This window comes from Bos mutus, chromosome 23 (genome assembly GCF_027580195.1).
Source record: "Bos mutus isolate GX-2022 chromosome 23, NWIPB_WYAK_1.1, whole genome shotgun sequence".
NCBI lineage: Eukaryota > Metazoa > Chordata > Mammalia > Artiodactyla > Bovidae > Bos > Bos mutus.
Genome location: NC_091639.1, coordinates 40699351 through 40725456, shown reverse-complemented (window position 1 = coordinate 40725456; position 26106 = coordinate 40699351). Strand labels below are relative to the sequence as shown.

At 52.6% G+C, this 26106-nt stretch overlaps 1 protein-coding gene and 1 long non-coding RNA gene across 7 annotated transcripts in view; one reads left to right on the top strand and one right to left on the bottom strand.

Annotated features, from left to right (window-relative positions):
• Positions 1-26106, bottom strand: part of LOC138985047 (uncharacterized) — a 90015-nt gene that overhangs the window by 39277 nt on the left and 24632 nt on the right. Inside the window, exon 3 of one of the 2 annotated variants that reach the window (XR_011462282.1) lies at positions 21868-24449. The exons of the other annotated variant lie outside the window; for it this stretch is intronic. This is a non-coding gene — a long non-coding RNA (uncharacterized lncRNA). Of the gene's footprint in view, positions 1-21867; positions 24450-26106 lie in introns of those variants that run through there. 2 annotated transcript variants of the gene reach the window in all.
• The window catches only part of SCUBE3 (signal peptide, CUB domain and EGF like domain containing 3), a 33230-nt gene continuing 10303 nt past the window's right edge, over positions 3180-26106 (top strand). The window contains exons 1-7 of one of the 5 annotated variants that reach the window (XM_070361228.1): positions 3180-3787; positions 17277-17399; positions 18377-18502; positions 20116-20250; positions 21280-21402; positions 21574-21690; positions 23811-23858. In XM_070361228.1, coding sequence (XP_070217329.1) covers positions 3703-3787; positions 17277-17399; positions 18377-18502; positions 20116-20250; positions 21280-21402; positions 21574-21690; positions 23811-23858 — 757 coding nt within the window. In that variant the 5' untranslated portion in view covers positions 3180-3702. Of the gene's footprint in view, positions 3788-17276; positions 17400-18376; positions 18503-20115; positions 20251-21276; positions 21403-21573; positions 21691-23810; positions 23859-26106 lie in introns of all 5 variants that reach the window. The other 4 variants (XM_070361229.1, XM_070361227.1, XM_014480777.2 and 1 more) reach the window with 4 other exon arrangements.

Sequence of the window (26106 nt, the reverse complement as noted above, 5' to 3'; positions counted from 1 at the left end):
ATATATGCCTCAGCTATGCGGTTGTAGGTGCATATCCATTTTATAGATGAGGAAGCTGAGGCTCAGCGAAATGAAATAAATTACCCAAAATAGATGGCTGGGAAATGGTAGGGCCTGACATTGACCTTGGGGTACCGTTGTTTCAGTACATGCATGTTCTCCATTAAGACTATATCTTCTGTTAAGATAGAGGCATCGGATTCATATAACAGATGGGGTAGCTCAGGAGCAGAGAGAGAAAAAGCAAAAGCTCGTGGAAAGAGACTTGGCAGCGGGGGTGAAGCCCCTGGAGGTGGCAGAGACCTGGCAGAAGTATTCCTGGAAGCAGAATGAGAACTGAGAGGTATTAGCTGTGGGTCCCCCAGCCCCACCCTTCTCCCTCAACATCTGCAAGAGAAATTAGAATGAAGTGAATGTCAGAGGTATCCCTGAAGGAGAGAGGCACCCAAAAGCAAACTGCCACCTGAGGCGAGTGTGGGAGGCCCCGGAGAATGCAGGGACATTTTACCCACCCTACGCCACCCACACCCCGCACCCCCTGCCCGCTGCCCCTTGAGGGCGTGGCATGTGCTGCTGCTGTGTAGAAGCACTTGCCTTATTCCTTCCTTGTCACCATCCTGAGTAACTCTCCAGTCATGAGTCCCTGCAGAAGTGGACAGGACAGAGGGCAATGTGAGCCACACCCCGCTCCTACAGACTCCTCTGAAGGGCTGAGGGTAGGCGCGGACTAGAATGGAAGGTGGGGAGCAGGGCAGGGAACTGCCTCTTCTGCCCAGAGGTGGAGAAAGCTCACCTTCCTAGAGGAACAGAGGAACAAATAGAGGAAAGTAAGGAGGGGGGAAAGGAAATGAGTAAAAGACACTGAGCCTCCCAGAGATATAGCAGCTAAGGTGGGGCCACCCACCGTTCCCTCCCTGCGAAGCCAGGGCAATGTCCACACTCAGAGGATCAGGAAATCACGCTGCCCTGGAGAGAAGGTCTGAGTTAACCTATTAATCTGCTCATACAGAACGCTCCATGCCCATCTCACCTGTGCTTTAGAGGGTAGGCGGGAGCCCTCCTCCCTAGGGACCCAGAGGAACTTACTGATGCTGCTGCTAAGTCACTTCAGTCGTGTCCGACTCTGTGCGACCCCACAGACGGCAGCCCACCAGGCTCCACCGTCCCTGGGATTCTCCAGGCAAGAACACACCAGTGTCCAAATCAAGGCAGAGACAAAGCGAGCACAGTGCAATCTCCCCTCCCTGACTGGGGGGCGCTAATCAACCCTCTGTGCCCCAGTGTGGATAGGCACCCTCTGATTCCTTTTTTTTTTTTTAAACCACTCTCCTGTTTAGGGCAGAGAGGATGGCAGGTTTGCACTTGTCCTCTAGTCCTACACATAATTGGTGGCAGCAGGCAAAGCTGTTTCAAGGGGAGGGGTTTGCCAGTGGAATGAAGGAGGGAGAGAGCCCTAGAGTGACGGGTCTGAAAGGGACCTCGGAGATCGTCTGACCCAAACGTTTGTGGCCTTCACTCCATTCCCATGTTCTGTGCGCTCCCATCCCAACTGCCATCTCTCATGCCATGCAGGGAGTTCTCAAGGCCTCCTCCCCTAGGCTTCCTAAGGGCATTGTCTCCTTCCAACCACTGCGCTAACCCAGCCTCTTCTTTTCGGTGACGACACTGAGGTATGATTTGCCCAAAGGTAATCTTCGTCCCAGGATAGAGCCAGGACAGGAAACCCAGATGCCTGAGTCCGCATCCTCCCACTTTTCCACTCAGTCCCTAGGGGAGGAACCCCTTCACTCTTCTCCCTGTGATAACCCTCTGACAAAGCATAACTGTCACCCAAGCTGATACGGGCTGCCGGTGTGAAGGGTCTAAGAACTGAGTTATTTTCAGGGGGATGCTGATCATTATCCCTTCATCCAGGGAACCCTGAAGACAGACCCTTTGAGGTTAGTCTGGGTCCCGAAGGTCTCTTTCCTCCAGAAGTTTGGCTCTGAAGCATAAGTGACTGCCTAGGGCCTGGCAGTCTTATTCCGACCGAACAAAGCTCCATACTCCAGAAAAGCTCTCACCACTATCAAGAAGTCCTTCATCTTTCCCCTGGGATGGAAGGAGAGAAGAGGCAGAGCTGGGACATGCATCAGGTGGCGTTGTCCATGCTTCAGGGACACTGCTCCATTGACACACTTTGCCCCTATTTTTTAAGATATCGTTTATCTTCCCTTTTCTGCCCCTGCAAGTTGGAAGGATGAGGGCTTAAGAATGTTCTGGTGAGGACCACATCTTGAAGGTGGGAGGGCAGGTTTGGAGGAGAGAGTTACGCATATTTTGGGGGTCTCTGTGTTTATACACATAGTCAGGTTTCTGCGGGTTAGCTTTTGCCCTGTGCTGAGCGCGAGAGTGTTTTTTACACATGAGTCCAGGTCTCTACGGGGAGAAGGCTGAGCGGGCTACCTCCGAGACAGTAACTGCAGGACAGTCTGCCCTAGAGCTAGCACTTTCAGCTGGGGAAAGGCTAATTTCTTTTTGGTCCTCGATTAAACAGGACTAGGCACTAGGAATGGGAACTGAGTCCCGAGGGCGTGGGGGGTGTGGTGGAGGTGAGTTAGGAGGGCATTAACTCGGCCGCTGTCGATGCCGCTCTCAGCTTTCCGAGGTCCTATGTGGCTGTGCCCCGCGTATCGGGCTGTGTCAGCGGGCGTCCCGGAGTGCCGGTGCGATTCGGTCTGCCCCGGCCTCCCCGACACCCTTCCCTCTCTTTGTCTGCTCTGTAGGTGTGCGTGCAAACCTGCGTCGCACAGCCCTCGTCGCGTGCGAACGCGGGGGCGCACCCTGGCTCCCCCGCGCTTTCCGCCGGTAGACAGGACTAGCCGGAGCCCGGTGCTGTTTGGTCTGGAGCCGAGCGGGGCTTGCATTGATCCATTGATTGTGCGCGGTCTGCGCCTGACCTCCCTGCTCCCGGGGAAGCCGTCTCCATGGAGACCGGGCCCGCTCCCCCAGCGCCGGATTGTAAATTCCTGCAGGCAGCGGCCCGGCAGCCTGGGGAGGGGGCCGCCGCGCCCGGGCGCGCAGGGGGAGCGGCCGCCGCGCCGAGGCCCCATTTGAAAGAAAAAAGGGCACGGAAAAGGAGGTGGAGGAGGAGGCGGGTGGGGGGAGGAGGAAGAAAACGAAAAGGAGCGAGGAGAGGAGGAGAAAGAGGAGGAGGAGGAGAGAGGCGAAGAAAAAGAGACGGAGCCCGAGAGACGGAGAAAGAGCGAGAGAGGAAGAAAGAGAGGCAGAAAGGGCGTGTTTCTGGCGCTGCGTTTCTCCTCCCCTTTCCCAGGTCCCTCGCCCGGGCTCAGCGCGCTCTCCGCGGCAGCTCTCTCCCGGCGGAGCTGGGAATTGGGTGGGATTGTACGGAGCAGCCCCGCCGCCGCCGCTAGCGGAGCCGGCCTTGGAGAGAGCGGGGGCTCCCCTCCGTCAGCGGCGCCGGGCGCCCCCATCCCCGTCGCGCCCTCCTCCGCCTCGCTCTCCCGGGCGTCGCGCCGGGAGAAGCCGGCAGCATTGGGAGCCTCCCGCCGAGGGCGCCGCTGTCCGCGCCCCGCGCCCACAGACCCCGGCCCGGCCCCGGCCGGGCGCCCTCGCCCCTCTCCCCTTCGGCTCGCGGGGGCCCGGCCCGCTTCCGCCCTCCCTAGGCTCCGAGACCGGCCCCGGCCGCCCGTAGCTCCAGCCATGGGCTCGGGGCGCGTGCCCGGGCTCTGCCTGCTTGTCCTGCTGGTCCACGCCCGCGCCGCCCAACACAGCAAAGCCGTGCAAGGTAAGGAAGGAGGGGCGCGCGGCCGCCGGGGCTTCAGGGTCCGAGGGCGGGGGCGCGATTTCCGAGGGGCAGGGCAGGTGCTGGGAAGCGTGCTCCTGTCAGGACCGGGCACCGTACACCCACCCTCCTCGGCGGGGGACCTGACCTCTGGGCACTACGCCCCGGGCGAAAGGCTACAGGAGACAGGGGCAGCACGGATGAGTGAGAAGTTTGGGGAGCCCCGGGCAGAAGTGACCACGCGCCTCCGAATGCTGCCCGACTTCACTGCCACCCCAGCATCTTCCAAAGACTTCTTGCCCTCCAAAAAGTATGAGAGAATCTTCTCTTCTCCCAAACATTGCCAGAAACTTAAGTTTTGGCCTGGAGAGACTGAAAGAATGAAAACTTTTTTAGCCATGCCATACATTTCTTCTGCTTGCCCCCAATTCTCCTCAAAGTTAGAAATTTCATAGTTGTCTTATCAGAAAAAAAAAAATGTTAAGGAAAAATAGGATCTTTTATGGAAAACTAAAAAAAAAAAAAAAAAATCAACTTGTCTCCCTCTGGATGGAAGAGGGCTGAAGAAGTGAAGAAAATTTCTGTGATTCTGGCTCCCAGCAAGAATGTCACATTTCTGCCTCTTTGGGGGAAATCTTTTTCGTCTTGCATGGCTTTCATTTCTTATCATAATATTTATTTATTAGGGCCTCGGGTTTCCAATTCCATTTAAATCCAGGTCAGAATTGCATTAAAATAACAAAGTAAAATTCCAGGCTGGGAAGCTCTGACAGATCCCTCTAGGAATTAGGGAGAGAGAGAGAGGGAGGCCCTCCCGCCCCCATCTCTGACCCCAAGCTCCTTGCCTGATCAGTCCCAAGGCTGTGCTGGGAGAAACCAGGCTGGTGGGCTCCAGTTCTCTTGGGGACAGCCTCCCCTCCCCCTTGACCTCCTGCTGTACCCTTTCCCCCTCGAGTCCTCACCCAGGAAGAGATTTATATGGACAAAAAGAAAATTCCTCCTAGCAGAGCTTCACCCAGGAGGATATGATTCTGCCTATTGTCCTAGGGGCTCCTTGAAGCCGGGCTGGGGTGTGGAGGTGGCTGGGCCAGAAGGGAAAGTTGAACTTGGGAGTTGGGGAAGCCTGAGTCTCTGGCAGTCAGGTTGCTGCGTCCTGGAGCCTGAGCACTTGGCTCTTAGGCTGCTCTGTGTCCTGGATGGACTCCTGCTCCGTTAAAAGGAAGGTGCTGTATCAGTGCACCCTCTTCCCCCTGGCACTGCCTCTTCAACTACCCTCTTCCTCCTCCAACCTGTTCTTTAACAGAAACAAAACACGAGAGACCCTCTGCTGTCAAATACTAGACCCCCATCCCTACCCCTTCCAAGCCCAACCTACCTCTCTTCCCTAGTCCTGGTTCCAGACAGCCCACTACCACTGCCACCCCCAGCCTGGGAGCAGCCCTTCTTCCACTGTGGATTTGCTTGTGTTTTCATAAACAAAGCTGGCTTTTGTAGTGCATGCTGACTTACTCATAACATGGAATTAGCTAGGGAGTTTAGTCTGAAGGAAGGAACAGATTTCATGCAGTAATCTAGAGACAAGATAAGGGCCTCTTTCAAGTTGGAGCCAGTGTCTGTAGTGGCCTCGTGAGACTGGAGCCAAAACGGGGAGCAGGCAGTATCCTCAAGGGGGTTCCTGGGGCAGATGGAGAGTCTGAGAAGGGACAGGTGCCCTCAAGCCAAGGCTTTCAAGCCTGGGAGATCAACTATCCTTCAGGGACAGAGGGACTCAGAATCTTTCCGAGGTACTTTAGGGCTCTTTCATTTTATCCTGCTGCTGTTGCTGCTGTGGGAAACGCAGCCAGAGTGGAGACCCCTGCCCTCAAGGGACTTACAGACTCTAGTGTTGCCCAGTGCTGAGCTCACGTTTAGCCATGCTTGCTCTGTCTGCACTGCAGTTAGCTTGGCATCTTCCTTCCTTCTGACCCCAGAGTCTAGCTGGGCATAGATTCCAAGCCAGTCACCTTTAACCCTACTATTCAGGGCATTTGTCAACCTGGTCTGCTAGAGTTGCCTAATGACAGGTTTGCTGGGTTCGTGGGACATCTTTGGTCCCAGATCTGCACACCAGTGTTGCAGGAAGGACAGTTACTGAGCGGGCAGGGCAGCCTTACCCATAGGCAGAGCTGTGGCCATCCCTGGCTCTCAAATCTACCTCCAAGATCTCACCAGTGCCAGAAGGTGTGCCTTGACTGCCACATGCTTTCAAACGAAGCTCTAGTGGGTCTTTAAAATACAAATAACCTTGGCAAGTATCTTGTCAAGAGTTACTATAGCACTGGGGATATCTGGGCCTCTGTCCCTATTCTTGAGAGATTCACCAGGGGGGGAGCCAAAGTGGTGTGGACTGGAAAGGAGGGGAGAGACACAGAAGGGAGCCCTGAGTGTACAGGTGAATGTGTGTGCGTGCGTGTGTGTGAGGTTTACCACGATTACCCACAGGTGACATAGTTGGGTGTATGTGTCTGTTGTGACTTTGTTGTTAAGCATGTATACAGATGTTTTAGTGTCTTTGAGAGCTGGTATGGATGAATGGGTGGGTAAGCTTCTGTGACTAGGAATGAGTGAGCATGAGGGTACATGGTTTTGAGTGTTTTTCAAATGCCTGTCTGTGTATTTTAAAGTAGACAGACTGGATAACCAAGATAATTGTTAACTTAAAAGCATTAATTTGCTTTGCCTTTTTTTTTTTTTTTTAAGGGGGGTGGTGTGCAGCAGTGGTTAAAAAAGACCTAATCCTTGCATGGGGCTCAGGTTACAGCTGAATGAAAAGGTCTCCTGGGGAAGACTTGTCCCCAGGGCGGCAGGGCGCGCCAGCCTGGACATTTAGTTTACCTGGTTGTTTTCTCTCCTCATTAGGGACAGAATTTTGATAAAGTCGTATATTTAGAGTTTCCAAGTAACACCGTCCCTGGGACTGGGAGCGTTCATCTGGCAGCAAACAGTGTCTCTCTGTCTCGGTGCGTCTCTCCAAGTCTCTGTCTGGGTGTAAGTGTGTCTCTCTCTTTCTTCCCCCCACCCCTCTCTTCCTCTTTAATGTGGCTGTTTCCTCTCCTCCCTGCTTCCCTGGGCTCCTGTGGCTGGCTCTCACAGTGAGGGGACTGTTCCTCCTAGCCCCTCCCTCCAAAATACAAAATGAAAACTATAACCGTGTCAGCGGGTGAGGGTGGCCCCGTGGGCCGCTGGCTGTTGCCCGCGCCCCAGCCAGGCCACGCGGGAGAGAAAAAGGGAGAGTCAGCCCCGACCCTTGGAGCCTGATCGTCCCTTTAAGCCTGACCCCCACCCCTCATTTTTCCAGAGGGTGGAGAAGGGGGGTGGACTGCTTAGAAATTCCTCAGGAATCCCTTTGACCTCTCTTCTCTCAGTGACATGTCCCCTAGGGGGATGGGGAAAGCCCACAGCCAAGGGAGAACTTTTCCCCTTCCTACCTCTCATCTCCCAAGTCTCTGCTGGGTGGAGGGAGAGAGAGGGGACAAGAAGACACAGAAGCCACAATGACTACAGGCGGAGAAAGAAAGTTATCAGCAACCCCTCAGTGAGATTGTTTCCTGAAACCTTCAGGAATCTGAGAGCATGAGAACCGGTTTGAGATGTGAATGGCTGGGACCTGTTGTAAAAGGAGCCAGCCCTGGGTGTGAGTTTGAGAATGCGTGGTGTGCACTCACTAGGGTGTGTGAGCGTGCGTGTGTATGACTCAGGGTGTGTGTGTGTGTGTGTGTGTGTGTGTGTGTGTGCGCGCGCGCGTTCAGTGCTCCGGTGAGAGGAAAAAGGAAGCAGGCAGTGTGCATTTTGTTTTCATTGGAGAAGTGAAGAAGTGGAATGGCTTGGTCCTGTGCCTTGAACTGGGTGTGGGGGAAGGGAGCAGATGGCTTCAGACCCTCCTGTGAAGATGGAGGTGAAGAGCTGCTGCCTGAACTCACCCCAGGCCCTGCCCCCGGCGCCGGTCCCCTAGTGTCCGGGTGTGGGCCTCCGTTGACAGCCCATACCCCTAGCACATGACCGCTAATAAGAAAGAGTCCCTGTCAGGGCTGGAAACTGCGGAGCTGCTCTGAGGCTGGCAGTGCCCGCAAGAGGCCCAGACCTGGGGACAGCTTCTTCGGGCTTGGCTATTAGACAGGAGTCTGGAAACAGAGGGACTGCCGATCCTTGTGGGGGGAAGTGATACAGCTGCCAACCCAGAGCTGTTTGAGGGGTGGGGGAGCTGGGTGCTTGTGCCAGGAGGGAACGTGGACCCTCCCCTTGCCCCCTTTGCCCCCTCTGTCACCAGACTGCCCATTCTATTCATTTCATGCCCACGTACTGCCAACCCCACAAGGCATGGGGTGGGGACTACGGCAGGTACCAGTGGGTTTAGGTAAATGCAGAGCCCAGGAATTGGGCCCTTTGAGGAGATAACTGAAATTCTCCTCCTCACATATAAAGTGGACGAGAGTATCAGTAGGGTCCTTTTCATCTCTGAGATTATGCATCTCTTCAAAATGCTTCCTGCTGGGTGTGGGGGTAGAAATCCTTCCTGCTGATGGTAGAAGACACTGTAGCAAGCCTCTGTCCTGCAGCCAGGCCTCCCCAGGCTCCTTTCCTGAATCTTGTACCGTTTTCTCCCCGATTCCCGCTTCATGGTTCCCTGCCAAGTCTAAGTCCTCCACCCCAGTTTCCTGGGGCCCCATGTGCCTGGTAGTTCTTACTGTGTCCTTAAGTGGGGTATTTCCCCTTGGAAACAGTCCCTGCAGCATAAGTGTGTGCTTCTATGTGTGTAAATGTGTGTGTCTCCCATAGCATTGGGAAGTAGAGCTGAAATGTTTCTCTTCTGGGAACTGAAGACCAGCTGGGCAAGGCCCCACGGCCCCAGTCCTTGGCCCCACCCTGTATTCTCAGTTCCAAGACTAGCCCTCTCTGTGCTTCTCCAGCCTAGATGTCTCCCCTCTTCAGGCCACGGCACTGCTCTGTAGCTGCCATTGGGTTTGCACTTTGGCTCTACAGGTGGACGGACGCCCCTGACCTAGGGTACCGTGGCCCTCACTCTTCCCTGTGCTTTCCCTGTGGCTGGAACCAGGGCCCTGGAGAGCTGTGGGGTTGGGGTTTCAGAGCCCTGGGCCAGGGGCTGTCTGCATCTGGGGACAGACCTGGACAGGAGCCGCTGGGCTGGGGAGGAGATCCAAAACAAGGAAACAGATCTGAGGGGTCCCTGGAAGAAGGTGGGGTGTCAGGATATGTGGGCTTGGGGGGGAGCGGGAAGGAGCGGGGTGCTTAAAGCACAGACCCTGGGGAGCAGGTTTACAGAGAGGACGCTTTTACAAGTTTCTAATTATATTTATTTGGAGTTTTCCTCTGGCGGTCTGAAGCTGTTAACAGCAGGAACCTGTATCCCTGGTGTTTGTTTTTGTTTCTAACCAGCTGCTTGGCCCAGTCTAGTGACTCCGAGGGCAGGAGACACCTGCCCACAGCCACGTCGCCCACCCCTCCTCACGGCAACGCCGTCTGCACCCACCACGGTGCAGCCAGTGCCCTCCCTGCCCACACTCAGCCCTGCCCTCCTCCCGGCTGCCCCCATGCCCAAAGCCCGGAAGGACCTGCACACCTACTGCCGACTCCCCCCAGGAGCATCCTAGAAAGTTCCAGGCCATTCCATGATTCTGGAGTGGATGCTTGCTTCATGCTGAACCAAGTGCTGAGCTGGAGTGCGCGGTGGGGGAGGCCACAGTGACAGCTAAGGCATGCGTCTCTCCCTCATGTGTTTATAAAAGGCAGTGTGCAGTGAGAGAACACCAGACTGGGGGTCAGAAAACCTGGGTTTTCAGACACTGGCTGTTTTCTCTTCCCCAAGATATCATCTCTGGGCTTGTTTCTCATCTAGTCAGTGGCAGACAGGACTGTTTAAGGATCACATGAAATGACCTAAGTGAAAGGCCTTTACTGGAATTAAACATCATCTGACATCATCGTTTATCTTGTTATTTTCCACATCAATGTGAAGAGATAAGACTGGTCATCATGAAGCAGGGACTCTGCACGCTGCCTGACTCCCTCTCCAGTGTTCTGTCCTTTCCTCTCCACTCCCACTCCCTCTACTCTACCCATTCTCTAAAGACCTCTGACTCAGGGTGGTGGGTTTAGTCCACACTGAAAGGGAGAAAATTATTGTCCATTTGGGGGCATATTCAAATAAGCAAGGATCTGGATTGGGGATCAGGTAGGACACTATGAGGCTCAGCCCTGCACCTCTCCAGTTGCCAAGCACCAACTGCTTTTCCTGGCTCTTCAGTTGAGCAGGCTAAGCTTGGATAAGAGGGAAGTGCACTTTTTAAAAACAAGAAAGTGCTCTGTCCTCTCTGCCCGTGGGGTCATCTGTGTGGTTTCTGGGCTCTTTCCAGGCCTCCTCACCCCTGCCTGGGCTTTGTCCAGGCTGAGGATGGGCCCAGGCTCTGGCTGGGGTCACATCCCAGTTCCAAATTGGGAAGACGGCCTGATAAGCCAGAGCTGGGGAGCCAGGCTCGCCCAGTTCCTCTAGCTGACCTAGAGGTGGAGCAGATGTGCACATGTCGCAGGTCAAGGTATCACAGGCGACAGCTGGGCTCGCTCTACTTCGAATGTTACTTGGACATGGGAGGCAACATGGAGGAGAGGGTAAGAGAACTGACAAGGAGTAGCAGTGGAACCATGGCCCCTGGTACCCTGTCATCGGGTGTTAGCACGGAGGCTAGGGAACATCTATCTAACAAGGATGCACTGAAGAGATGTTTGAGAAGCCCCAGGTAATATCTGAAAACCCTGAGGTCCTGTGAATTCTGTAGGATTCCCTAGAAATCCTATCTTAAATTTGTCGGTCCCGATCTCTTCTTACCTCAGCACAACCAAATAGATGCCTTTAAGTGGGTATCTTCCCTTCTCTGAGTTTCCTGTCTGCCTACCCTTAACTTAGGACTAAATTCCTTGGGATTGTCTTCTACCCAGAACAGTGGTAGGGTTACAGAGGAGAAAAGAAATGAATTTTTTCTCTATAGAAACATAGAAAAGATGCCAAAATATAGACCTCATCCACTCACCCACAACCCATTCATCTATCCATCCATCTACACATCTGTTTAGCAAATATTTACTAAGTGCTTTCAATATATTAGTTTGTCTTGTTCACTGCTGAATCCCCAGCACCTAGCACCAGTGCCTGGCATGTTGCGAATGCTGTTTGTTGAATTGTTGCATAAATATGCTCAGCTCTGTTCTAGCTGCAGTACAGGTTTCAGAGATTCAGAAGCCATGGTCTCAGGGAGCTCACAGCTTCCTTTGGAAGATAATACACAGAAACCAAAAGTTAAATAATGGTATCAGTTCAGTTCAGTCACTCAGTCGTGTCTGACTCTTTGCGACCCCATGAATCGCAGCACACCAGGCCTCCCTGTCCATCACCAACTCCTGGAGTTCACCCAGACTCACATCCATCAAGTCAGTGATGCCATCCAGCCATCTCATCCTCTGTCGTCCCCTTCTCCTCCTGCCCCCAATCCCTCCCAGCATCAGAGTCTTTTCCAATGAGTCAGCTCTTCGCATGAGGTGGCCAAAGTACTGGAGTTTCAACTTTAGCATCATTCCTTCCAAAGAAATCCCAGGGCTGATCTCCTTCAGAATGGACTGGTTGGATCTCCTTGCAGTGGTAGCATATAAGACGGAGAAGGCAATGGCAACCCACTCTGTCTTGCCTAGAGAATCCCAAAGATGGGGGAGCCTGGTGGGCTGCCGTCTATGGGGTCGCACAGAGTCGGACACAACTGAAGTGACTTAGCAGCAGCAGCAGCTGCATATAGGACGTATCTGTACAAGACAGCAATTGGTCAGAGGATGCAAGGACCTGACAGTAAAATCTCCAGAGTTAAGAGAAAGGATAAATTAGAGAAGGCTACCACAGTCAAAGGCAGCTTCCCAGCAGGGGCACCTGCACTGGGTCCAAAGTGACGGGTGAGGTTCGAAGGCATCTCCGGAGAGGAAAATAGAGGGACGAGGCAGACCCCACACACATCTGGGGCTATCCTGGCTGGGCAGGAAGAATGCCACAGCCATGTGAGCACGTGAGGGCGTCAAGCAAGCTGCTCTGGACCTTCTCACTGGGCCCAGTAAATTTGTCCACAACTACCCCCAGCCCCTCTGAGTTCAGTAAGGTGACCATGGTAGTAACCTAAAGGTGGAGTGGACTCTTCCTACAGGCATCTGCTTACCTGCAGCCTGCATTCCTGCTCATTTCAGTGGTGGTTATTCCAAAGCTGGACCTGGGCAAAATTTTTAAGCAGACAAAGTGTTTCCTTGGGTGTCCTCCTGCTTGTCTTTTAGGGTACACTTCTCCATCCTCAGAAGGGAATCTTAGGGCTCCCCGTGTCATATTACTTCACCTTTTCTAGTCTGCTCTAACCCTCGTATTCTCTGCCTCATCCCATCCCTCTTTCCTACATTTATCAGAATTTATGGAGTGCTCTAGTACTCTTGCCTGGAAAATCCCATGGATGGAGGAGACTGGGAGGCTGCAGTCCATGGGGTCCCATGGATGGAGGAGACTGGGAGGCTGCAGTCCATGGGGTCTCGAAGAGTCTGACATGACTGAGCAACTTCACTTTCACTTTTCACTTTCATGCATTGGAGAAGGGAATGGCAGCCCACTCCAGTGTTCTTGCCTGGAGAATCCTGGGGATGGGGGAGCCTGGTGGGCTGCCGTCTATGGGGTCGCACAGAGTTGGACACGACTGAAGCGACTTAGCAGCAGCAGCAACATGGACTGCTCTGCTAGGTGCTGAAGCAAATCCAGAAGAGACATCAGATGGTGCTAGGAAAAGCTGCTGCCATTACAGACCTGTGCATTCATGCCAGGAAGAGTGAGACAGGGAGGTCTTGGCTCGTCTATGGTGTCTCTGCAGCCACCACTCTCCCCTAATTCAGCTTATGAGCCAGCCCGGTGCCTGAAGTTGGGGTAAGGACACAAAATAATTGCCTTCACAAAGGACTGTGGAGGGCAGCTTTGTGCTTCCCAACTGGCCTCTCACCCGCTTTGCCCTGCTCCCAAACCAGCACAGGCAGAGCAGGCAGTGACGCAGATGCCCCCGAGGATATGTCTCTCCAGATTCCCTGTTGCATCACATGTTCTCCTGGGGCTGCATCTCCCCACACCAGGCCTCCAATGGGGCTTTGATAAGGGGACTGGGGGAGAGGACAGGGGTTCAGAAAGGATACTGTGGGGAAGGTTGGAGAGAAGGAATAAAAATAACAAGCCTTTACTGAGCACTTACTGTATGCCTGCACTGCAGTACTAAGTACGTGCCAGGTATTAACTCATTTGATGTTCCTGGTGGCCCCATAACCAGATGCTATATCATTATTCCCATCTACAGAGGAAGGAGCAGCTAAGTTCAGAGGCTGGCCAAGGACCACACAGACATGCATGCAGCTGGCATCTGAACAGACACAGCCTCACTCCAGAACCCCTTTTCTCAAATACTCTGTCATGCTGTTGCCTCTGGTCTCTTGCTGGCTTGGGCAAATAGTCTATCACATTATCTGAGATGGGAAAGGAAGACAGACAGCGGTCCAGCCTCATTCTGGAGATCCCGATGCAGCTGGTCCAAGAGAGTGACCACACTTTTAAAAGGGGAACCCCAGGGTGCAGCCACTGGTCTAAACCAATCCACACCCGACAGCATCCCCTGGTTTGTCAGGCCAGCTCATAAACACCTGCACCCTGAGAGAATGAACTAAGATGAGACTGTGCCCACAGGTGCTGAAGGGATCCCTGCAGGACAGGTTGTGAGTGGGCAAGATGTCGGGGGAGGGAGCCTTGAAAGAATGGGCTGGCAAATGGAAGACACTGGATATGATTTGGGGCCCTACTTCAGAAGTCTGTTTTAGGATTGTTCTGCTGCAAAAGATTCCATCCAAACAGTTGAAGGGTCCCTTCCTCAGTCAGTAACCAGTCAAGTGAGGAGAGCTGAACATGCCACACAAGATGAGTGAGCTGAGGCAAACCAGGTCTCCTCAGACCTGGGACTCACTGGGAATAGGGCTTACTAGGAAGAGCTTTTGGGAAGACAATTTTTGAGCTAGGTTTGGAAAGTTGGGAACAGTGCGTCTACAAGAAAAAAGAAAGGACTGCATCTCAAATGCAAAAAAATGAGAAGTGCAAATGTGTGGAAAGGAATTGAAGGGTTTGGTGTTGGAGAGGGCAAGTATCGTGGGCCGAGAATGGGTGGGGGTAGTCGAGACGGCAGGAAAAGCTCAACTGCCCAAAGGGTCTAAAGGCTCTTCCAGGAGGCCCAGGTTTGCTGCAGTCAGCATCGGGAGCCACTCTAGTACTTGCGAGCACTGGATCAGCAGCCGAGGAGAGAACAAGGAGCTGATACGGACCTGTTGTAAAGCCCCAGATGATTCAGAGACAGGTGGGTACCTCTAAGATGGCCCCAGAGGAGGAGCTTCCCAATGAGTTTCCAAGGTGCCCTGCTGGCTGCTGGGGAAGTGGTGAAGAAGCACACGACGGGAAGAGGGCTCAAAGCAGGATAACAGGATGGTTATTAGTCACTGGGATTGCCCTGTGCTCTGCACCTGCCTCTGAGACTCACAAGTTACCACAGTAGAGACAGGACCTGACGAGAACATCTCAAACTTTGGATTCCATTTCAAGACTGGAATTAGTTGTTAAAAGATATTTTCCCCACCATGGGGGCGCGTGCAAATAAATGTGGGGAAAGAGAATAAGGACTTGGATCTCAGAGTGCCTTGTCTTTCTTCATGCATCTAACTACACTTGAAATTTCCTTTCCCCTTCTAACACATACCCAGCTTCCAAAACTCAAACTTGAGTCCCACTCCAAAGAGTTTTTTTAGCCTACTTCAGTTCAGTTCAGTTCAGTCGCTCAGTCGTGTCCGACTCTTTGAGACTCCATGAATTGCAGCACACCAGGCCTCCCTGTCCATCAGCAACTTCCGGATTTCACTCAAACTCACTAGGCCCAGGGTATTTCTCATTCAGAACTCCTAGAGCTGAATAAGGTTCCAATAGAACCTCCTGTGCTGTTGGAAACGTTCCATACCTGTGCTGTCGTCCACTAGGGTAGCCTTTAGCCACATATAGCTATTGAACATTTGGCCTGGGGCCAAACTTTACATTAATTTAAATTTAAAATATCCCCATGTACCTAGTGACTACTATCTAAGACAGCATAGTCTTAGAGCACCTATTGTCTGAACCAATGATTTTATACTTATCATCTCAAGCTTCCATGCATTAGGAACATATTTACTAAATACTTTATTAGGTACTTTATACAAATTATCTTTACACAAATTATCTCATCAACTGTTCACAGCCTCTCATGAGAAGGCTACATTAAAGATTATGAGAAGGCTACATTAAAGATTATGAACATTAAAGATGAAGAAATAAAGAGAATTGGAAAACCCTATTAAGTGGCAGAGCTGAATTTGTATTTTAGACTGAACTAATTCGGGAGTTTAGGCTCTATGATAGGGTGTTTCTTAGTACCACTTTGTCTTCATCAGTTGGACAGACTGATTCTCCATGTAGCCTCTTACTGTCTACAGAGGTCCCTCTTGCCCTCTCCCATGAACTAGAATCCTGTGCCGCCCTCCTCTCTATCCATTCACTTTGGGGTAACTTCCTAGGGTGGACCAGCAGGCAGACACCATCACTGCACAGCCTGAGGGAGGTGAATAAATAAATGTGAATTACAACAATTAAATCACTGGGCATGGTGGGCTGTACAGAGGGGTCAAAGAGAGTTGGAGGATAGAGTGCAGAGCTGAACAGAAGCCCAGAAGACTTGAGGCAGGTGTTTGAGAGCACTCTTCAAAATTTCACTTCTCTTCTTAGCCCTAGGAAGCCTCAGTCCTGCCCCTGAAGTACTTGAAATAAAAGAACAGATAACTGTTTCAAGCTAGGACTCATGGGTGTCTATACATTGGAGCAATTACTGGTCCATTCATTCATTCAGTAAAAAATATATCAAGTACCTTAAGGATTTAGATTCAGTAGGTCAGCAATCGAGCCTGAGAATCTGCATTTTAACAAAAGCTAAGCAATTCTGTGGCCCACAGATCACACTCGGAAGTTATGATCATTTTCTGAAAGTAAAAGAAAAAACAATTTCTTTTTCTTGCAGGTTGCTACACTTTCCTGGGTTTTCCCAGTTCACAGCTGGAAGTGGTCTCTTCCTCTTCTGATCTTCTCTGTAGTGGAGATTCTCAAGCCTGGCTGCATATTAGACTCACCTGGGTAGCTTTAGAAGCCTACTGATGACCACGTTTCAGCCCAGACCAGCTGACCGGCATTTCTGGGGGTGGCACCTGGGCATCTCCTAGGTGGTTGACTCTGACATGAGCCACGGCTGAGGACCCCCTTTCCTTATTCTAACGCTCTCGCGGCACTCAAACATATCCTGCTTCATGTTACTCGTGTGTTTCTCCTCTTGGCTGGGCTGAGTCATCTCTGAACCGCCACAGCCTTTAGTTATAAAGCATTTCAGCTGAAACAAACATTTCCCCCTATTTCAGTTCAGCTTTATGGGCATCATAACATTGCCCCAGAAGCTGCAGTCTTTTGCCCAAAGGTGACAAATTATTCTTTCCTGTGTCCTTTCTGAACGTCGTCTTTTTCTGCCAGGTCTTGGGTGGCCCTTCTTCAGCGCAGCTCTGTGAGTGGCAGCTTGTGTCAGAGCGAGGTGCACCTGGGATTGGATGACAGCACTCAGGGTGGTGGGATGGAGGGGCTTGGATGAGTCAGCCGGAGAGCTGCAAAGACTGCACTTATCAGGCTTTGGGTTGCTGGTGCCAGCCCCTGCCAGCTCCTAGTCCCTCCGCTGTTGACAGCACAGGGGCCTCGGCAAATCTTCCGGGATGGAGCTTCTTTCCTTTAAAGATTCTTGGCGCCATGGTGGGCAAGTGGGAGCAGGCCTGGTCTCAAACAGAACTGTGAGGCAGAGGAAGATTCCTCAGATGCCCTGTCTCCCTTTCTTCCTCCTTTAATTACCAGCAGTCACTGGACACTGCCACTTGCCCAGAGGCCACTGTCCTCATGCCGTTCTCTTCCCATCCCTCTAAGCCTGCTCCTCAGAAAGGTAAACTAATTCACCCTAGGTTGAAAGTTTCTAATCAAGTTAAGTGTGCTACCTACCCAGTCCAAGGGTTTTTTGTTTGTTTTTAAATCAAAGAGGAGTGTTTCAAATGATGGAATTTCAGCTGTCATTGTGGATTAAGTATTTTTGAGGGGAGTGGGGGTGCTTTCTGAATTCCTGAAATTACAGGGTCAGCCCACTCTGAAATCAGAGAGGTGTGGGAGGCCACCTGCTTCTGGAGGGATTGCTGTCTGTTGTAGAGGAGAGGGGATTTTGCCCCGAGGAACCACCTTCAAGACACCCCTTGGGAGGCACCAAGAGAGGGTCTCACACGTCCCTTCTGCCCCTGCCAGATGTGGACGAGTGTGTGGAAGGGACCGACAACTGCCACATCGACGCCATCTGCCAGAACACCCCACGGTCGTACAAGTGCATCTGCAAGTCTGGCTACACGGGGGACGGTAAACACTGCAAAGGTGAGGCTGGGAGGGCACCTGGAGAAGGGAGAGCTGCCAGAGGGGGAGACCGTGCCCCCGCTCTCAGCTGGCCATGCTGTGCAAGAAGCCCTGCACTCCCTGCTGGCGTGGGGATGGGGCTAGAGGAAAGCAGCTCCTTCCCAGAGAGGGTATCGTTTTCTAATTTGCACAAAGACACCATATATACATGCTCAGGCCCAGGTGGGAACAGTTCACAGCCATACAACCTGACTGGGTGAGGGGATCAGGATCACGGGACTAAGGCCTCAGGTTCCCTGCTATTGGAACTTCTGTCTTTAGACCCTTACACCATGCCCCAAAAGAATGAGAACAGACAATTTACCCTAGGGCAAATTCATACTATAAACAAACACATCTCCTCATAATTAAAGCAATGCAAATTAAAGCAGTCTTGAGATGTTATTTTAAATTTATGACCTTCTGTGTTGGTTAAGACTTCAATAGACAAGGTATACTCATTAATTCCCGGTGACATTATAAATTGAAAAGTGATTTTGTCATACCTAGAAGGAATCTTGAAGTCATTTATACCCTCCAACTCAGGAATTTCATATTTAGGAACTTATTTAAAGGAAATTCAAAGAAACAATATATGAGAGAAGATGTTTTTGATGCATTATGAGAGAAAAATAAATGAAAGGAATCTAACAATAGAAAAAAGGGATTAATAAATTATGATGTAACAACATAATGGAATATTTTGCAACCATGTACAGTGATAATTGGAAAGATCTGATGAAGTATAAAAATGTTTATGACTGAAGTTTAGATGAAAATAGCTAAATGCAAAATGGTTTGTAGGCAATGAGAGTAACTATGGAAACAGAAATACACACAAGCACACACACATACACAGAGGTTTTGTATTTTTTTAAAAACCACCATAAAGCTGAGCCCAGGGATGGACGGTCAGGGGGATGCAGGTGGGTCCAGCTGCCTCAACTATTTGCCCACAGATGTGGATGAGTGCGAACGGGAGGATAATGCAGGTTGTGTGCATGACTGTGTCAACATCCCTGGCAATTACCGATGCACCTGCTATGATGGATTCCACCTGGCACATGATGGACACAACTGTCTGGGTGAGCGAGGGGTGAAGGTATGGGGGCAGGGGATGTCTTGTGGAGAAGGAGATGTTTTCAGCATTTCCCATTCTCAGGCACGGAGAGGAAAAGTAAACAAAAAGCTGCATTCCCACAAAACAGAAAACAAGGTCAGCCTCCCCTTTGAGACAAGATGCTGAGGATGAAAAAATCCTTCTGAATGAAAAACATTAAAGAGATGCTGCTAGAAAGTGTTCTCAGGGGAAGGGCCAGCAGATGACAATAGTGGCTGAGTCACAGCGGGTGGAGCATGGTGGGAAGGTGGTTTGGCTCCAAGCAGATCCTGGCTCTGCTGCTTACTGGCCGTGCAGACTTGGGCAACAGGGAAGGTAATAACCACCCAAAGGGCTGCAGTGTGATGACACAATGTGCGTAAAGAGCCCTGTACCATCCTTAGGACATTGGGAAGTGCTCAGAAAACAGGAGGAATGTCATCCATGATGATGCTTCCCTACCTTAGGGTTAGGGTTCCGAGTCTTATTAGCCTTTAGCTTTTAGGGGAACCCTGTATAAGTCATCCATCCCCTGGGCCTCAGTTTCTCCACCACAAATTGTAGGAAAGAACTTGGCTAGAGTCACAAAATGACCAGGTTGGACTAGAAGGGAGCAAACAGAAGGATGGAATGTAGGACAGGGTAAGAGTAGGAGGACAGGGATAGGGAGAAGTCAGGGGCATAGGAGATGGGACGGGAACAAGGCAAAACCGAGGACACCTCCCTGGCTTTTCCTCCAGGTGCACTCCTCAGCCAGGAGCCTGCTAGGCCTGGGCCCCTCTGCCCTTGGCCAAAGAGTGAAGGACGGGGTCTCAGGGCTCAGCAGAGAGGAGGGGAAGAGAAGGCCCTAAGGAGTCGGATCCCTTTGGAGCTAGAATGGCCCATTTGGGTCCCTCTCCGATGCCTCCTGCACCAAGGAAAACGGAGAAGGACTGTGAACTTGGGAGGGTAGTAAGGCGCATGAGATGGAGTCAGGGCACTGAAGTGGGAGCCCGGGATGAGCCTGGGGATGGTGATTTGGGGTTGGTAATTAGGGTGTGGCCTGGCAGCTCTTTCCCCATCCCTCTCCGCCAAGCTACCAGACTTTGTTTTGTTAAACCAAAATAGGAGAAAGGCTAGGGAATGTGGCAGCAAGCCCAGGCATGGGAGAAGGGGAGGAAGGACAGGGCCATGGTCCCTCCACAGAAATGGCCCCTGCCCCACAGTGAGTTGAAGCTCACTACCTTTCCCCACCCGCCCCCTCCAACCTCAGCACCATTGCCAGAGCTCTCCCCGCACACAGAGCCCTGAGTCCCTGGCTGCTCGTCACAACCGCTGCTCACAGGTCTTGCCCCTGACCAACCTCCATCCTTGTCTTCATCTCTGCTCCTCTCGCTCTGCCTCCTTTCCTGATCTCCTCTGCCTTCAGACCCAGTTTCAACAGGTGAGGGAAAGAGAGGCACGTCTTCCCCTGAGTGAGCCATTCTCGCATGTCCCCTCCTCACTCGCCGCCCCCTGAGGGTGGCAGTGGGATGTGAGAACCGCCTGGCTTCCAGCTGGGTGCTGGGTTTCATGGAAGGCCTGGCTGCACCCGCCTCACCACCCGCCTGTCCTGCGCAGATGTGGACGAGTGTGCCGAGGGCAACGGCGGCTGTCAGCAAAGCTGTGTCAACATGATGGGCAGCTACGAGTGCCACTGCCGGGAGGGCTTCTTCCTCAGCGACAACCAGCACACCTGCATCCAGCGGCCGGAAGGTCAGCCTCTGGCCGGGGGGGCCCTGGCCCCGAATGCCCGTGCTTCTCTCTGTCTGCTCAGGAGCCCTCCCTCAGTCCCCCCAGGTCTACCCTCCACTGCTCCTTTTGTCCCTGAACCCAGTCATATCCTGAGGGTTCCGTGGACAGATACTCTGGGTTAGAGTGAAGTCTGGGAGAATTCATCCGGGGCTGGGGGTCATGGTGGGATAGAGGCTACCCTGGGACATCCTCTGTGTCCAGATCTAAGGTGGGTTTGTGCCTCACTGTAGAGCACTGACTAGAAAGTTCACTTGGGCTTTTCCATAAGATGGTACAGAAAGACCCAAATGAACTTTTTTGCCAAGCCCGACAGATGGCCAAACCCTAAACCAAGGTCACCTGTCCTTGCCCGTGCCTCAAGTCTTGGGCTGGACTGGAGCGTCAGGTGGGAATATGGGGGCACATGTTGTCTGTTTCTGTGACTCCACCCTCACCCTCACACCCCTGCCCACCCCCAAGGGCAAAGACTAAGCCTAATTCATCTTTGTATCCCCAAAACCTAATATACTGCCCTGCTTGTAGTAGGAGCTTAATAAATATTTGTTGAATAAAATGTATAATAATGACCCTTGCCAATTACTCCTCACTCACATGATAAATGTTATTTATCTTCTTCCCAGTTTGACTGTAAACTCTTTGAGAAAAGAGATCATGTCTTATATATTTCTGGGTCCCTCCTATATCTACCCAGTATAAGTACAGTGCTGGGCAACTATTAGACACTATTTTTTAGTTGCTTGAAGGAGAGGGTGATCATGTAGACTTTAGGGGGCCTGGATGTATCATTCAGAATAGCTATGAGCTCTGCTCATTAGCACCGGCTCTGTGGCCAGGACAGGGGACCTGTGAGGGGGAGAGTCAGTCTCTGTGCTGCAGCCTCCAAGAAACTGTTCCAGTTCCTGAGGCTCAAGGCTTCCCTTCTAGTCTCTCCTCCTCTAGGTGCCCAAGAGCACAGCACATTCACCCCGCCCTCCTCTTCCCTTTTAGAAGGAATGAACTGCATGAACAAGAACCATGGCTGTGCTCACATCTGCCGGGAGACACCCAAAGGGGGTATTGCCTGTGAATGCCGCCCTGGCTTCGAGCTCACCAAGAACCAACGGGACTGTAAATGTGAGATGACTGGGATGGCCGTGGGGGAGGAGGGGCATGGGGCCTCGGCAGCAGCAGTAGGAAGAGACTGGCGTGCGGGAGAGGCAGCTAGCTTCGAAGGCCAGTTTCTGCGTTACGGAGAGCCGGAGTGCCCGGGGGAGGCGAGCTGACAGGCATGCCCTCTCTGCACAGTGACCTGCAACTATGGCAACGGTGGCTGCCAGCACACGTGCGACGACACGGAGCAGGGGCCCCGGTGCGGCTGCCACGTCAAGTTTGTGCTCCACACCGACGGGAAGACGTGCATCGGTGGGTGAGGCCAGTGGAGAACTCAGTCCACTTGCAATGGGGGTAGGGGTGAGGGCCCTGGGGAACCAGGGGAGGGGGGAGCACCGAGGTGGGGCTCAGCTGCTGAGCACAGGTGCACTGGGGAGTGGGCTGAAGCCCCCAGACAGTGGCAGGTCTAGTGAGAGTGAAGGGCTCACCCAACCTTCCTCCTCTCCCCACCCCTTGGTTCTGCACTGCCCCCCCACCCCCGCCCCCGGGGAGCCTCACCGTCCTCTTAATGCAGGATGAAGTGTTGACAGGTTGGGAACTATCAGCTGAGGTGCTTGCTGACCCCAGGCTGTGCTTGAGAAGGGGGAGAAAAGGTGGGGCAGTCGGTGAATTAAGCCTGACCAGAGGCCCTAGTTGTGTAGTGTGGTGAGATGCGAGCTGTCACAGCCCACCATCCACACTCAAGGGTGGGACAGAGTGCCCTTTCCTGGGACAAGATGAGTGGGGTTGCCTGGCTCCAGTATCTTCCTCTTTCTTCTGTCTCTCCTTGCTCTCCTCCTACAAATCTCCTTTCCAGTCCTCCCCGCTAGGCCCCCATGTTCTCCTCTCTCCTCCATATTCCAGTGGAGCTCGGCCTGGGGTCCTCCCATTTCTTCCCCAACTCTAGAATCCCACCCTCTCACCCTGACTTGGTCTTCTTAATACCTGGACCCCTTTTCCTGAATTCCTAGGCCTTACCTCACATATCTTTAGGTCCACAGATGAGTTCAGTTCTTTGATTCCTAATTCCCTAAATCTTCAGGGGTTTGTGTGTGTGTGTGTGTGAAGGCCAATTACTGTGTGCTTACAGAATGCTGAGAAAGATGATGGGACAAGGTGTCCCCTTGGCAAAGTGGAAATTAAAGTAGAGAGTCTGGGCAGGGGAAAGGCTGTGTCTTGGGCCGGGCAGAGGCAAGCTTGTCCTGTGGGCATGGGTGTTTATGAATGGCCATTCATCTCATGGGCTGCAACATGCTAGGGATGGGAAGGTGTGAACACAGTCATTTGGTGTGTTTATCAGAGACAAGACATTCTGTTTCAGAACCAGACTGTCTTCCAACTCACTCTAGAAACCCCTCTGTCTCTGCAGAGAGCACTCCTTTCCCCCAGACACAAGGACTGAGCAGGTGGGGCTCTTCAAGGCCTCCCTCAGGTACCTGCTCCAGAGACTTGCACACACAGTTCCAAAGTTCCTTAAACTCTCTCTTGCTACATGTTTCCCTCTAAACTAACTCTCTTAAATCTTGGAACATTTTCGGGTCCTCATGTTGCCTTCTTGAGGCTGGTTTGTTCCAGCTCCATTCATTTTTTCCCTCCTAAGTCTAATTCTTCTGCTTTCAAACCTCCTGCGATGCTCTGGACGCGCTTACACACCCTTAGAGACTCCCAGAAGAAACTGCATGCAGCCCCCCAAAAAAGCTGCATGTGTCACGACGGGGCCGTGGATGGGAGGCCGGTCCCTCTCTGATGTTCTCTCTGTTTAGATAGTCCCGGGCATGGCTGCTTTGAACATACTCCCATTAAGCTTGAGCTCTGCTATAATGCAAAACCCATCCACCCTCTGGGCCATGGCCAAGTGAGGCAGAAGAGAGCAAATAAGGCTGTTCTAAGGTTCTATGTCTTTTTCAAGTTCCTCTCCCTCTTCTCCAGAAGAACTTATTTTACCTTGACCTGTATCTTATTTTTCTCCCCAGCCCTGGTAGGAGGAAATGCCATCATTTGAGGCCATCAGGACGTTCAGATTTAGTGGGGAGACTGAGAGGGCAGTAGTTTAGCAGTAAGGGTGGGCGCCCTCTGGGATTTGGGATTCGGCAGCTTGTAAGACTTGAGGTTGCATCCCAGCTCTGCTTCTGGCATGCTGTGTAGTACCGGGACCATGACTGCCCCTCCCTGAGACTCCGTTTCCCACCAGTTGCTTGGTGGGAGCCTGGCTTCTTTGAGGGTACCAGGCAGGGCGAGGCTGGGGAATGAAGTGTAGGAGTCTCAGAGCTCATCATTCGGGGCCAGTGGTTTGGGCCTGCAGGGCGGAGGAGGAGGGTGGGAGGGGGTTGGGGCGCAGAGGGCCACAGTAGCTCTGCCCAGCATCTAAACAGCTTTTTTACAATGTCAAACAGGGGAAAGGCGGCTAGAGCAGCACGTCCCCCCTCAGGCCGTTTCTAATGGTAAATATGTCTGCTCTCTCCGCTTGCTCTCACTGGCTTGCTAGGGGAAGGGCTAACCCGCTGGGGCTCCCACTAACCGCATGCCCATTGGGCCCAGCCTGACTGGGCTCCCCGGCAGCCTGAGCGCTGGGCCCATCGAGTGACAGCAACCTGGGTCCCCAAGAGCTGGCCCAGAAGCCTTCGTGTTGGTTTCCTTTCTGTGATACGGCCATTCTCCTCTCCTTCCTCTCACATTCCTTTGTCCCACCTTCTTCCTCACCCAGCTTCTAACACCTCCCCACTTCCCAACTCTCTGCCCCCACCCTCCTTCTACACAAGAAGACTGCGCCAGCTCCATGTAGCCAGCATGCCCACAGTGCCACCCGAGATCAGGGTGGGGTAGCGTTAGGCGCCATCCCCTCCTTAGGATCTCTTTCTTGGGTTCTTACCCGTGTTAGCTCACAGGCCCAGCACCTCTCATCCTTCTCTCCCACCATAACGGTTCAGTGCACGACATTTGAGTTCAGACAGAGCTTGAGTCCTGGCTCTGCCACCTTCTAAGTGTGCCTCCTTAAGCAAGCTCCTTTCCTCTCTGGTCCTCAGCTTACTCGTCTATAAAAGAGGGAGAATGAGAGTCCTCTCTTAGTGTTCCTGCGATGATGGAGATAGCGCACTGGAGCGTCTGCTAAGTGCCTGACACAAAACAAGCACAGATTAAACCATGATTTTAATGCACAACCTGAGGAACAAAGGTTTGAGGCAGCCAGAGAGGCCACTCTGGAGAGCTCTACCCTGGGGTGGCGGGCAGGTTTGCCCAGCTTCCTGTCCAGCCTGGGATGATCTGCTCCCCACCGGGGACCCCCCAGAATTGACTCGACTTGGTACAGGATCTCTGTTCCCCTCTCCCTGCTCCAGGGCTTAGAGGGCTTTAATGCTAAGAACACTCTTGTAGGGGTGGCTGGGCTTGGAACCTGAAGTCAGGGTTCCCTCCCAGGTTCCTCCCATGGTCTTGGAAACCTAAGGAGACTGAGGTGGGAGTGGCACACAGGAGATCCCACTGGGACCAGGGCATCTACCACCGGGGATAGAGGTGGGCTTTTTCTGAGCCCTTGCTTTGCTCTTCTCAGTGACGTGGGTTGGGCCTGAGTTTCAGGAGTCAGAGATTCGAAATGACAACGCTCTCCAGTGCTTTTCTCACTCAGTTCTCTTGATTCTGAGATCCTCTCTTCTCTCTTCCACAGCAGAAGCCTCTTATCTCTCTAATGGGAGAATTCTAAGCCCGCGCCACCCCCCACCCCCAAGGATGGCCCACACCTCCCTCACAGCCCCTGTGTCAGGGCCTTGCACTTTTTGAGCTGATGTTTTGTTTTGTTTTTTTCCTGGGCTCATCTCACTCTCCTGAGCTGTAGTTTAAACCTATTTTTCTCCTGCTCTGAATTCAGAAAATAGGAAGTGTGGCCCATCTATATTCCCCCCAACTCTAACCTCTCAGCAAAGGGAAAGCTTCAGTCAAGAGGGGAGCAACAGAAGAGAGGCTCTGAGCTTCTCTAACTCTCTCACTTACTTTCTTATGTCCTTCCTTCCCCTCTGGCTTCTTCTCCTTTTGCCCCTTCCCCTTGCCTAGACAGTATCTCCCCATTAGGAAAGTAAAATAACAACAGCCAGCTTATCTCTATCTGGAACTAAGAGGACTCAGGAGGAGTTGGAGGTAGCCAGGAAGGGGCTGGGGAATGATGGAGTAGGAGCTGTCTCCTCTGGGATCTTTCTTAAGCTAGCTGAGCAGAGAGGAAGGGGAAGATGAATTGATGGTCATCTCTCAGCTGTCTTAGGAATCACCAGGCTCACTCTCCTCAAGACTGTCCCACCGTGACCCCACCCGCCAACGAGACAGTGGGGGGAAAGAGGAGGAAACTCCTGTAGCCCCTTCCTGTTCCCTGGCAGTGAGCACCACCCTTACGTAGCTTTCCCTCCCTGCACCCTCCCCTCTCCGCCTCCTCCGCCCTCAGCACATTCCTGCCTGACAGCTCTGGCTTGTACCTGCCTCACCGCTGTCCACCTTGTTTCAATCAAGTAGGGGGCAGGGAAGTGGACTGCTTGGCTGCTCTTGTGAGGGGCTGGGGGCTGGGAGCGAAGGGAGGAAGGGGGCTGGGAGCCTCCACTTGATGCTCCTTCCGCAGCACAGGGAGGCAGCCGGGGCCTCCTCTTGGGCCTCTGCGCCCCTCCTCTGCCCTCTGCTCTGGGACTCCTCCATGCCGATAGCCAGGTGACC